Below are 13536 nucleotides of genomic sequence, written 5' to 3'. Positions count from 1 at the left end.
CTAATAGCTTTTTCATGCTCGGCTAAACAATCGTAAATTTTCTTATAACAGAGGAACATTCTTCTCTTTTCTAAACTGTTTAAATGTTGTTGCAGAATTATCTGTGGAATATAAGCCACAATGGAACTTTTAGTTAGTATTTGCTTTGTTTCCTAAATGTTTTTCCGGACGACGAGGACATTGTATAAGCCCTCTAATTTTTATCAAAAGTTCTTGAGAATTTTCCGTGGCACATTGTCCAATATTTCTAACCATTCTGAACATTCTTCACGGCCTTAGTTACTAATTCCATATCTTAGTTTTTACTAACTGATATCACAAAGAAAACTATATATTATTGCAACATACAACGTGTTTCTTCGATTTATCTACTAAGCTACACTGAAAAAATTCGCCATCATTATGAGTTACTTCCCTACAAGTAAAACCAAGACGGACTCGACTGGGATGTATAAATTTGACATTGAAACAAACTGCTTTTATTTTTTCACATTCAAAGTTGCCTGCAAAACGATACGCACGTCTTCCGACCATTCAAAAATATAAGAAATGAAGGATTGTAATATATATGCTTCTCTCTTTAAATATAAACGGGTCCCTCTTCAAAAACTGTTTAAATGGACGCTTTACAAAAATCATTAATTATTTCTTTTTACTTTATCAGTTTTGTTCTGTCATTGGCTTAAACTGTGTATTTCAGCTTAAACAGAGTGATCCTTATTTGCTTGTTCCAGTTATTGTTTTTTTTGTGGTGGAAAAACTTTGTCTGTGTTTTGTTAGGAGAAGCACCACGAAATCCTAAACTGTCAAAACTACTTCGTGTTTTAAATTTTTTACTATGTATATTTAGTGAATCGATATTCACTTTTCACGATGATTTTTCCCTTCTCATCTTGATTCAAATTCAAGAAAACGTGGCCATGAAATATTCAAATCAAAAAAATTAAGTAATGTAATTTAACTAAAGAACAATATTTCTTCAACTTATTCAATTGACATTGGTCGGAACAACAGTTCGGTTACATATTCATGTTAACAAAATGGGTTACAACATAAATGTTTCATGGTAAAGGATTTATCACACAGTGATTTTTTTTACTTAAACACGTAGCGAAAAGTTTAAATGTTCAAGAAAGGGTAAGTTGATCGTATTTAATTAAAGTAACAAAAAATTACTTTGACTTTATAAAAACATTATCTCAACATATTTCGCAGTTATATAACATTGAATTCTGTTTGGCAGAAACCGCAGTTTTTAAACGCATTTTTGAACTTCTTTAATACATGTTGAAAGAATCAAAATACACCAACTGACGTTTTAAAACAATTTGTCAACAGGCAGATCAAGAACAGAGCGGATATTGTTATTGTAAAAATAGCTGCCCTGCTTTTCGCATAACCAGTTGCTTCTGAATTTCCACTTGTAATAAGTGGTAATGCAACATTTAAAAACTTGAAAATAAAGGCAAAATTTAAACTTTGGGAGATGTTTAAAAAACGCTATGAAATATTAGCCAACATTTTAGATAAGAAAACAATGTTAAGAACGTACGTCGGAAGAAAATCTAGGTCTTTGTACGAAACATGAAGTTGTAAGAATAGCAAATCTGTCTGTTTGCAACAATATTAACCACTCCCAGTTAAAAATAACAAATACGATACGACTGATTTAAAAAAATTAGTCAATTTTTTACTCTGTGTTGAGGATGTACGAAATAGCGATGTCCGGGGTCAGCACAACGAGTCCCGAAAACTTTTTACAAGGGCGTAAATATAGTCTTCGGAATATTTCGGCTCGTAGGTAAATAAGCCGGTTGCTACGTTGCGATTTATATTTCGTTTTAAATCAACGTGACTACCCTTTCTAAGGTGTCCTTATTGTCGCCCAAGTGGCACAGTTGCTGAACAGAAAGGCCATTTTAAAAAATTGGAGTGGAATATTCGTTATAATGTTTGTCACTAATATTTTTATTCTGTGTAGGTTACACTTTAAGGATAACAAAGCTTTGTGTACTCTGAACTTAAAACTAAGTACTTCATCACGTTTTTTAGTCAGGTATCAATCTCAGAGAAAAGAAGTTAGCGGGAAACATAGATCGTGAGGGAGCAATCCTTAGCTAGCTAGGTACGTAGCTAGCTGGCGTCCTATACTTAATCTGTTCTTTTTTCCAGTATTGCACATTGCTTTTTATGCTAGCCAATACTATTGTTACATTTAATTTACAATGGTAAAGTATAACGCTTTTGACACAATTGGGAAGCATTCCTTACTATTAAATTTGTAATGACATGCCATATACTGTCTTTTTTTAAAAAAGGCGGACAATAACACTTGGAACACTAAATTTTGAAATTTTAGAACGAAAACGTATACAAAGTAAAGACTTTTGTTAGTAAAACTATCGAAAGACTTTTATTAGTATTTTAATTTCGTCCGAATTCAAAATAAAATGGCTGAGGAAATAGTTCGACTTTAGATTTAAAAATTAGAATTTCTTTTGGACTACATCATCTTATTTTCAAATATGCGAAAACTTTTATATACGTCACGGTCTTGAGAAAAGGGCAACAAACTATAAAATCAGTAATTATTTTATCGATAGTATCGATAATAAAACAAAAGAAGTAACGGTAGTAATAATAATTAAAAATTTCAAGTATTGTTTAGCAAGTATCGGTAGTGCTAATAATATTATCGATACTTCTCTTATGATTATCAATACCAAACTATTGTCGTTACTAAAGGTAATACCAACTTTTTACCAATACTAAAGTGCTAATGATAGTGGCCGTAGAATTCATATGGCTACCTGGTGATAGAAAAGATTACGTTACTAAAATGTCTATAACAAAACTTGCAGTTGCTTTTATATTCCGTATGGCATGCGCTTTTATAAAAATGAAATAAGCAGGACCGTTTAAGACGACTTGCCATTTAATAAAGTGTATGAAGTGTTAAGAAAACATACCATGCAATAAAACCTAACATTGCTTCTGTGTCTACACATTTTTTTTTTTAAATTAATAGTTTAAGCAAAAACTTGAATATTTAGTTTGTTGTATTTTATTAAGTTGTTTAATACGCACATAACACGCGACACACGGTAACTTATCCTTGCGAAAAAAAACACGATGTTATTTTATGTTAAATTCCATAATATAACTGTAGCCTTTATCTTTGCCAAAGTGTGTACAATTTTTTTTCTTTTTTTTGGTGGAGGAGAGGGTGGAGACAAAATTTAATAGTTTTCGTCAATAGCAATAAAAGAAAGGTGTTAAAATCTCCTACGTTTCTCAGTGTTTTCGGTCTGAAAATTAGATATTTTTACTGCAAGTGTTTTTCACCTGGTAGCGTGAGAATATTTTTTCTTTTCTGAATTGCCATTGAGTAGGGCTGTTGTGCCGGGAAACCCAAAGCTAGCTACTGAATGTATTTTTTTAACATTTATACCCTCCATCGTATTTGTTATTATAATTATTCCTTAGTTTGTAACTAAAATGGGACAGTGTATTACAGTAGAAGAAACTAAAACTGGTGGCAGCAAACGAGGAGGAAAAGGTGGAGGAGGTCGTCGTAAAAAACATCATGGTATACATAGTTAAAACTTAGTATATACTTAAAATATATTGTGATACATTATAAGGGATACATAATCAAAAATTATTACAAATATAAACTAATTTAACACCTGTTCTTTTATTTGCCAGGACACGGCGGATCAGGAGAAAGCGATGACTCAAACTCCGACGATGGAGATCATCATTCTGTTCATGACAATGAAGAAGAGGAAGACGAAGGAGATGAGGGGGATGATGGAGATGGTGGCGGTGGAGACGATGGTGGTGGTGGTTGTGGTGGCGGAAGTTGTGGTGGCGACTGAGAGAACACTAGCAATAACTTTCTAAATAAGAGCGTTTTCAAGGGACTATTTTTTTGGAAATATTCGCTTTTTTCAAATCACTGTTTTCTTACAAACCGTTATTTTTATCGCGACTGCTAAATCGATTGGCAAATTCGACGTGAAAATTTGCTAAACGATATTTAAAAGATAGAAATATTCGGAATTTTTTCGCATGCACCCAAACAGCTATTTATATGCTAGCATTCATTAAACGTATCGCCATTTTAATTGCATATTGACACACTTTTGCCTTTGATATCTTCTTTAAAAGATTAGTTGATTACAAATATAATTGTAAACATTGAATTAAGATTAAAATTATTGTATTTTGCGCATCGCTTTTGAACTGATTTTTAATAGTCAAAATAATAATTGCATCTTAGGTATTTCAATGATACATGTTTTTGTTATCTTTTATCATCAACAATCAAACATACGGATTTAAATTCTCTTTTATCTGGTATATAGGAAGATTGGAACTCAGATTCAAGGGTCCCTAGAAGGTGGAACAAGGACGCCAATGTAATTTACCAGGACGCCAATGTAATTTACCAGGACGCCAATGTAATTTACCAGGACGCCAATGTAATTTACCAGGACGCCAATGTAATTTACCAGGACGCCAATGTAATTTGAATTTTAAATATCGCGATGAAAGGAAATAAAAAACAAATTGCATGATGACGTCATCACAAAAAATAGAAATATTGAATATATGACAAATTTGAAAAAGTAATTCAAGACATATAGTAAAAGAGTATAACCCATAAACAAATAAATATCTTTTTTAAAAAACCTTTAAGTAATGCACAAAATAATTGTAAAAAAATGAATGTAAAACAATTTTTTGTAGCGTCAGAAGGCTTGATTAAAAACATTTTGTGTTTCATTTAGCTAAACAAACACTTATTTTACCTTAGCTTCTTTCTCTTATGAAAAGCCTATCGTTCATAAAACAAAAGCAACCCTGTTTGCGTTTAGAGACGTAGCTGACAATGAATTAAAAGGATAAATGTTAATGCAAAATAAAATGTTTTGTGTTTAGAGAAAGATATGATACCAAAAAATTTGAGTAATATCTCATAACTAATCTCATATCAATTTTCTATATTGTAAAGACTCCACTAACATTGTAATAAATTGTCTTCAATAAACACAAATTTAAAAAACAAATGTGTTTTCTAGAGGACTTTATTTGCACTCCCTTTTAAAATGATTTCTTTGAAAAGAATTTTTAAACTCTACACGATGTAGTAAGTGTCGGCCCAGTCTCCTGAATGCAAAAAAGCGCTTGTGCCCCCCGAGATTGCCCCTGATCCACCTAACTGTTTCCGACAAACATCACGTGTATAACTTGAAAGCAAAGTTTACTTCGTCCTATCAAGGAAATAAACCGTTTTAAAAAAATCACTGTAAACTGGCCAAATTTTCATGAAAGTCGCGGGCTCCCGTGTCTTGCGCCAGATAAAATGTCATACACTGCACAACAACGTGAAAGTAATATATGCTTGGTTCATTATTTTACTTGTAACAGAAATAAAAAATGTTGAAATATAAAGCCAAATTCTCACTTACAACAACAAAGATTACTCGAAGTGGAGACAAGGCCTAAAAAATTCTCACAAGGTTTGAAAAAACATCGTATAATTAAATAAAATATGTACAAAACTTGTTCATACCAATGCTTACATGCTAAGGAATGCGCCAGAGCATTCGAGGAATAATGTTAGCAAAAACTGAGGGTGATGAGACTTCTAAAATGTGCATTACATCACAAAATGCATCCAATCACACACTAGGGATAAATGATGCATGTTACTTCTCTTTTAAAACTACTTTTCATATACCAGCATTAACAGTCGCTATATTGGTTATATCCATCAATTTGGTTGTAATTCTATTATTCAAAAGGTCAGCGAATTTGAGAAGTTTTGCCATCAACGATCTGTTATCTGGATTCACCATTATACTCCATATTCTTCCATACTTGCATTTTAAAATCATTGGATGCACAATACAAAATGTCACAAAACAAGATAAATTCTTAAGATTTATGGCCGTTTCACTTTTCATGTCAAGGTTTACCATTCTAGCAGCCGTTGGACATTTTATAATGCTATCTACAGATAGTTTTGTTTCATGCATTAAGGTATTTTTCCATTGTCACAAGAAAACGAACAATATTAGCTGTTGTTATTGTTTGGATGTCTTCTATATTCCTGGTACTTTTAGATTTCATATGGTGGAATGAGACAGACAAATTACCCCACAACAAAGTTTATACCTGTGTGTTGTTGATTGCATTTGTCTTATTTCCGTCCATAGTACTATTTATACAGTATGTATCAATTATTACGTTGGTCAATGACCTAGTGAAGCATACACCTTCACGACAAACAGCAGGATTTCACGAAGTAAGAAAAGCAGTGTTAACATACTCCCTAATGTTTTCATGTTTTGTTATGCTGTCTACACCGTTTTTATTATGCACGTAATTATTGTGTTTTACAGTACTCTTTTTAACAGCATTTCTGTTACTGTTTTCGAGGCGATATACATTTTACGATATGTTACGTCATTTGTAAACCCAGGGTTGTACACATTACGCACATTACTTTTGTAAAGCACTCGCAGAGACTATAGTGAATTCTGTACCGTTTTTGGCACGCTCGAAAAAAAAAGATATTATGTTGCTTGATATTAAAGCCTAAAAGAGTTTTTTAACAGACTATCCAATCTCCAAGTAACGGTTAAATAAAAAACCTTTCCAGTTTATATTTAAGATAAAGGAGACAAAAGAATTGTGGAATGGGTGCATGTGAGGAAACTGCAGCCGTATACATGTTACAGACTTGCAAATGGAGCCCTATCATAAGTCATTTTTTACTGCGGGACCAATCCTAGCCGTTAGCGCACCCTGAAGAAATAGAGACAGTTTCAAAAACTATATTTCATTGACTTTCTAACGGTGTCAGTCCGTTTGAGTTACAACGGTTGGGTCACATATTTGTACCAATATGTATTTAGCGATAATTTTGTGATATTACTAGATTGCATCGCTTTTAAGAGTGAAACGATTGACTGTGGGACTTAATTGAACTGATTTTGGACTTTGACTTTGTAAGTGGGATAATTGACACAATTGGACTCCGAGAAATAACATTCTTCTTAACTTGACATAATTGTCGGAACTCAGAGATTACACTGGGCGCTGTGGTAGCCCTTTATTTAACAGCTTAGATAAATAAGTCATTTTTTACTGTGGGACTAAGCCTAGCCGTTATCGCGCGCTGAAGATTTAGAAACAGTTTCAAAAACTATATTTCATTGAATTTCTAACAGTATCAATCCGTTTGAGTTACAATGGTTGCTTCACATATTTGTACAAACAAACATATAGTGATATTTTTCCGATATTACTAGGTTGTATCGCTTTTAACAGTGAAAGGATTAACTGTGGGACTTAGTTGAATTGATTTTGGACTGCGAACTGATAAATGTGATAAGTGTGCCAATTCGACTCAAAGAAATAACATTCTTCTTAATTTGACATGATTGCTGGAACTCAGCCATTACACTGGGCGCTGTGGTAGCGCTTTATTTAAAACTATAGATAAATAAGTCATTTTGAACTGTGGGACCAATCGTAGCCGTTAGGGCGCGCTGAACAAATAGAGACAGTTTCAAAAACTACATTTCATTGACGTCCTAACACTATCAATCCGTTTGAGTTACAATAGTTGCGTCACATATTCCTACCAACATGCATTTAGTGATATTTTTCCGGTATTACTAGGTTGCATTGCTTTTAACGGTGAAACAGTTTTCTGTGGGACTTAAATGAACTGATTTTGGACTTTGATTTTGTGAGAATGATAAGTGACACAATTGGACTCCATGAAAAAACAATCTTCTTAATTTGACATGAATGCTGGAATTCAGCAATTACACTGGTCGCTGTGGTAATCCTTTATTTTAAAATTAAGATAAGTAAGTCATTTCTTACTGCGGGACCAAGTCTAGCCGTTAGAGCGCGATGAAGAAATAGAGACAATTTCAAAAACTACGTTTCATTGTCTTTCTAACGGTTTCAGTCCGTTTGAGCTCCAACGGCTGGGTCACATATTCGTACCAACATGTATTTAGCGATAATTTTCTGATATTACTAGGTTGCATTGCTTGTAACAGTGAAACGATTGACTGTGGGACTTAATTGAACTGATTTTAGACTGCGACCTTATAAATGTGATAAATGACACAATTGGACTCAAAGAAATAACATTCTTCTTAATTTGACATGAATGCTGGAACTCAGCAATTACACTGGGCTCTGTGGTAGCCCTTTATTTAAAAGATTAGATAAGTAAGTCATTTTTTACTGTAGGACCAACCCTAGCAGCTATCGCGCGCTGAAGATTTAGAGACAGTTTCAAAAACTGCATTTCATTGACTTTCTAACAGTATCAATCCGTGAGAGTTACAACTGCTGGGTCACATATTCGTACCAACATGTATTTAGCGATATTTTTCTGATATTTCTAGGTTGCATCGCTTTTAACAGTGAAACGATTGACTGTGGGACTTAATTGAACTGATTTTGGACTTTGACTTTGTATGTGTGATAAATGACACAATTGGACTCCAAGAAATAACATTCTTCTTAATTTGACATGATTGCTGGAACTCAGCGATTACACTGGGCGATGTGGTAGCGCTTTATTGAAAAATTTAGACAGTAAGTCATTTTGTACTGCGGGACCAATCATAGCCGTTAGGGCGCGCTGAACAATTAGAGACAGTTTCAAAAACTACATTTCCTTGACGTTCTAGCAGTCTCAGTGCGTTTGAGTTAAAACGGTTGCGCCACATATTCGTACCAACATGTATTTAGCGATAATTTTCTGATATTACTAGGTTGCATCGCCTTTAACAGTGAAGCGATTAACTTTGGGACTTAATTGAACTGATTTTGGACTGTGATCTTTTAAACGTGATAAGTGAGACAATTGGACTGCAAGAAATAACATTCTTCTTATTTTGACATGATTGCCGGAACTCAGTGATTGCACTGGGCGCTATGAAAAAACTACATTTCGTTGACTTTCTATCAGTGTCAGTGCATTTGAGTTACAACGGTTGCGTCACATATTCATACCAACATGTATTTAGCGATATTTTTCTGATATTTCTAGGTTGCATCGCTTTTAACAGTGAAACGATTGACTGTGGGACTTAATTGAACTGATTTTGGACTTTGACTTTGTATGTGTGATAAATGACACAATTGGACTCCAAGAAATAACATTCTTCTTAATTTGACATGATTGCTGGAACTCAGCGATTACACTGGGCGATGTGGTAGCGCTTTATTGAAAAATTTAGACAGTAAGTCATTTTGTACTGCGGGACCAATCATAGCCGTTAGGGCGCGCTGAACAATTAGAGACAGTTTCAAAAACTACATTTCCTTGACGTTCTAGCAGTCTCAGTGCGTTTGAGTTACAACGGTTGCGCCACATATTCGTACCAACATGTATTTAGCGATAATTTTCTGATATTACTAGGTTGCATCGCCTTTAACAGTGAAGCGATTAACTTTGGGACTTAATTGAACTGATTTTGAACTGTGATCTTTTAAACGTGATAAGTGAGACAATTGGACTCCAAGAAATAACATTCTTCTTATTTTGACATGATTGCCGGAACTCAGTGATTGCACTGGGCGCTATGAAAAAACTACATTTCGTTGACTTTCTATCAGTGTCAGTGCATTTGAGTTACAACGGTTGCGTCACATATTCGTACCAACATGTATTTAGCGATATTTTTCTGATATTACTAGGTTGCATCGCTTTTAACAGTGAAACGATTGACTGTGGGACTTAATTGAACTGATTTTAGACTGCGACCTTATAAATGTGATAAATGACACAATTGGACTCAAAGAAATAACATTCTTCTTAATTTGACATGAATGCTGGAACTCAGCAATTACACTGGGCTCTGTGGTAGCCCTTTATTTAAAAGATTAGATAAGTAAGTCATTTTTTACTGTAGGACCAACCCTAGCAGCTATCGCGCGCTGAAGATTTAGAGACAGTTTCAAAAACTGCATTTCATTGACTTTCTAACAGTATCAATCCGTGAGAGTTACAACTGCTGGGTCACATATTCGTACCAACATGTATTTAGCGATATTTTTCTGATATTTCTAGGTTGCATCGCTTTTAACAGTGAAACGATTGACTGTGGGACTTAATTGAACTGATTTTGGACTTTGACTTTGTATGTGTGATAAATGACACAATTGGACTCCAAGAAATAACATTCTTCTTAATTTGACATGATTGCTGGAACTCAGCGATTACACTGGGCGATGTGGTAGCGCTTTATTGAAAAATTTAGACAGTAAGTCATTTTGTACTGCGGGACCAATCATAGCCGTTAGGGCGCGCTGAACAATTAGAGACAGTTTCAAAAACTACATTTCCTTGACGTTCTAGCAGTCTCAGTGCGTTTGAGTTACAACGGTTGCGCCACATATTCGTACCAACATGTATTTAGCGATAATTTTCTGATATTACTAGGTTGCATCGCCTTTAACAGTGAAGCGATTAACTTTGGGACTTAATTGAACTGATTTTGGACTGTGATCTTTTAAACGTGATAAGTGAGACAATTGGACTCCAAGAAATAACATTCTTCTTATTTTGACATGATTGCCGGAACTCAGTGATTGCACTGGGCGCTATGAAAAACTACATTTCGTTGACTTTCTATCAGTGTCAGTGCATTTGAGTTACAACGGTTGCGTCACATATTCATACCAACATGTATTTAGCGATATTTTTCTGATATTACTAGGTTGCATCGCTTTTAACAGTGAAACGATTGACTGTGGGACTTAATTAAACTGATTTTTGATTGTGACCTTATAAATAGGATAAATGACACAATTGGACTCAAAGAAATAACATTCTTCTTAATTTGACATGACTGCTGGAACTCAGCAATTACACTGGCCTCTGTGGTAGCCCTTTATTTAAAAGATTAGATAAGTAAGTCATTTTTTACTGTGGGATCAACCCTAGCCGCTATCGCGAGCTGAAGATTTAGAGACAATTTCAAAAACTACATTTCATTGTCTTTCTAACGGTGTCAGTCCGTTTGAGTTACAACGGCTGGGTCACATATTCGTACGAACATGTATTTAGCGATAATTTTCTGATATTACTAGGTTGCATCGCTTTTAACAGTGAAATGATTGACTGTGGGACTTAACTGAAGTGATTTTGGACTGTGACCTTATAAATATGATAAATGACACAATTGGACTCAAAGAAATAACATTCTTCTTCATTTGACATGAATGCTGGAACTCAGCATTTACACTGGGCTCTGTAATAGCCCTTTATTTAAAAGTTTAGATAAGTAAGTCATTTTTACTGCGGGACCAACCCTAGCCGCTATCGTGCACTGAAGATTTAGAGACAGTTTCAAAAACTACATTTCATTGATTTTCTAACAGTATCAATCCGTTTGAGTTACAACGGTTGGGTCACATATTCGTACCAACATGTATTTAGCGATATTTTTCTGATATTACTAGGTTGCATCGCTTTTAACAGTGAAACGATTGACTGTGGGACTTAATTGAACTGATTTTGGACTTTGACTTTGTAAGTGTGATAAGTGACACAATTGGACTCCAAGAAATATTTATTTATTTATTTATTTATCATCAATATTTACCCAGGATATACATTTGAGAATAAATTTCTGCTTTTCAAATGTGTCCTGCTAAAATTAAAATCAAATACTCTACATTATATACAATTAAATATAAAATCGTCGATGTTCTAAAATCCAATAAAATGAAAAGGAATAGGCAAAACAAAAAGAAAAACGCTAAGCACATAGATGTAATGGTGAAAATACACTAAAGATAAGATTATAGGTGTCCATGAGTTAAGCGCTCAAATGGGAGATAATTGGTATAAATGGGTGAGGCAACAAAGCTAGTATAATATATGAAATATTGAAAATGCTATACTAAGAAACGAAAGATGAAACATGCCATATCACAAATGCTTCCTTCTGCTAAATGTCGAATGAATAATCGGCAAAAAACATTTTAATTCAAAACCGCGTATGTTATAAGCTTGCAGTATCTAAAAACATCAAGTAGAAAGGGTGAGAAACAGAGGTGAAAACATATAAATAAGGAAGACTAGACAAGGTTTAAGAGCTTCATATTGTGTTAGGGTCCAAAGTCTAAATAAAGTGTGTAAGTAGGCCAAACGATTAAAAAATATGGTTATCCAATTTATTTTTAAATTTCATATAACTAGGCTCCCTTCGTATATCTATTGGTAAAGAATTATATATACTGGCACCCATATAGTAAAAACCATTTCTTGCCATATCCAAACGTACTGCTGGTAACTTTAGCGAATAAGAATTGTTTCGAGTCAGTCTTTGATGGTTTAGCAGCTGAAAGTGGTTCCAATAATTTGAGCATGTTTTACGATCAATACGTTTTCTGACAACATTACAAGCATTTCGTTGAATTTTGTCGTAAATGGGTTGTAAACTGTTGTTGTTAGTTACTACTCTGGCACGTCAATCCAAGGACTGCAGTTTGTTCAACTGGGTGTAATTCAGGTTCAAATTGATGATACTATTGAATGTAATGATTGGAGTTATCATTGTTTCGTAAATCTTTTTAGCAGTTGTATCGTCAACTTCGAATCGTAGTCTCGTCAGTAAACGGAGTCTTCCAGATGCTTTTTTGTATGTAGAGTCGAATTTGTTATTTACAACTTAGGATCAATAATTGATCCCAAATACTTGTAGCTTTTCGTCTCATTAATCTCCACAATATTACATGACAATGATATTTTTCCTTCAGCACTTTTCAACATTTTACTCGTCCCGAATATCATCCATTCTGTTTTCCCTTTGTTTAAATTGATAACAAGATCATTTTCTAGTAGATATGTCTCAACAGCAAGAAGTTCTTCATTTAATACATTTTCAAGGACGAGAAAGCTTTCACTTGAGAAGTAGATAACAGTGTCATCTGCAAATTTAATAACGCTAGCTTTAAGTAGGACATTATCAAAGTCATTAAAGAAAATTAAAAATAATAATGGCCCGAGTATGGACCCTTGCGGAACACCACAATTCACTGGTTGTGGGTCAGATTTGATGTTATTTACCACTACTTCCTGCTTTCTCCCAAACAAATAATCAGAAAACCATTCTAGTTCGTTACCACATATACCATAAGCTGATAATTTCTCAATTAAAATACTATGACCAACCGTGTCGAAGGCTTTTGACAAGTCCATGAAAACTGCAGCAACGTATTTTTTCTTATCAACTTCCTTTCTAATGTCATCTAACAATAGATTAGCAGCCAAATCTGTTGATCTGAGACGACGATACCCAAATTGATACTGAGATAGTAAGTTGTTCTTCTCAAGATATTCGATAACTTGGTCATATACTGCCCTTTCGAGAATTTTTGAGATGACCGGCAATATAGATATAGGTCTATAGTTATTGTTATCGTCAGTCGAACCTTTTTTAAAAATTGGCTTAACTACAGCATGCTTCCATTCTCCAGGTA

At 34.1% G+C, this 13536-nt stretch overlaps 1 protein-coding gene across 2 annotated transcripts; it reads left to right on the top strand.

Annotated features, from left to right (window-relative positions):
* Positions 1–1011: 1011 nt before the first annotated feature.
* LOC130649372 (uncharacterized) lies at positions 1012–4143 on the top strand. 2 transcript variants are annotated; one of them, XM_057455639.1, is made up of 4 exons: positions 1013–1137; positions 2053–2125; positions 3487–3589; positions 3709–4143. In XM_057455639.1, the coding sequence occupies exons 3-4, from the start codon at positions 3499–3501 to the stop codon at positions 3879–3881; spliced, it is 264 nt and encodes an 87-aa protein (XP_057311622.1). In that variant the 5' UTR covers positions 1013–1137; positions 2053–2125; positions 3487–3498; the 3' UTR covers positions 3882–4143. The 2 variants fall into 2 exon arrangements, with proteins under 2 accessions (XP_057311621.1, XP_057311622.1); XM_057455638.1 differs by lacking the exon at positions 2053–2125 and having other exon boundaries at positions 1012–1137.
* The last annotated feature ends 9393 nt before the right edge of the window (positions 4144–13536 follow it).

The sequence above is a fragment of the Hydractinia symbiolongicarpus genome, chromosome 7 (genome assembly GCF_029227915.1).
Source record: "Hydractinia symbiolongicarpus strain clone_291-10 chromosome 7, HSymV2.1, whole genome shotgun sequence".
Taxonomy (NCBI): Eukaryota; Metazoa; Cnidaria; class Hydrozoa; order Anthoathecata; family Hydractiniidae; genus Hydractinia; species Hydractinia symbiolongicarpus.
Note: the sequence above shows the minus strand (reverse complement) of the source record. Positions and strands in the feature narration are given on the sequence as shown.

What these genes read in the sequence shown, in the direction of transcription:
- LOC130649372 (XM_057455638.1), top strand. Translation starts at nt 3,499, where the DNA reads ATGGGACAGTGTATTACAGTAGAAGAAACTAAAACTGGTGGCAGCAAA. An exon ending in TCGTCGTAAAAAACATCATG is followed by an intron (nt 3,590 to 3,708) that starts GTATACATAGTT and finishes TTTATTTGCCAG; the next exon opens with GACACGGCGGATCAGGAGAA.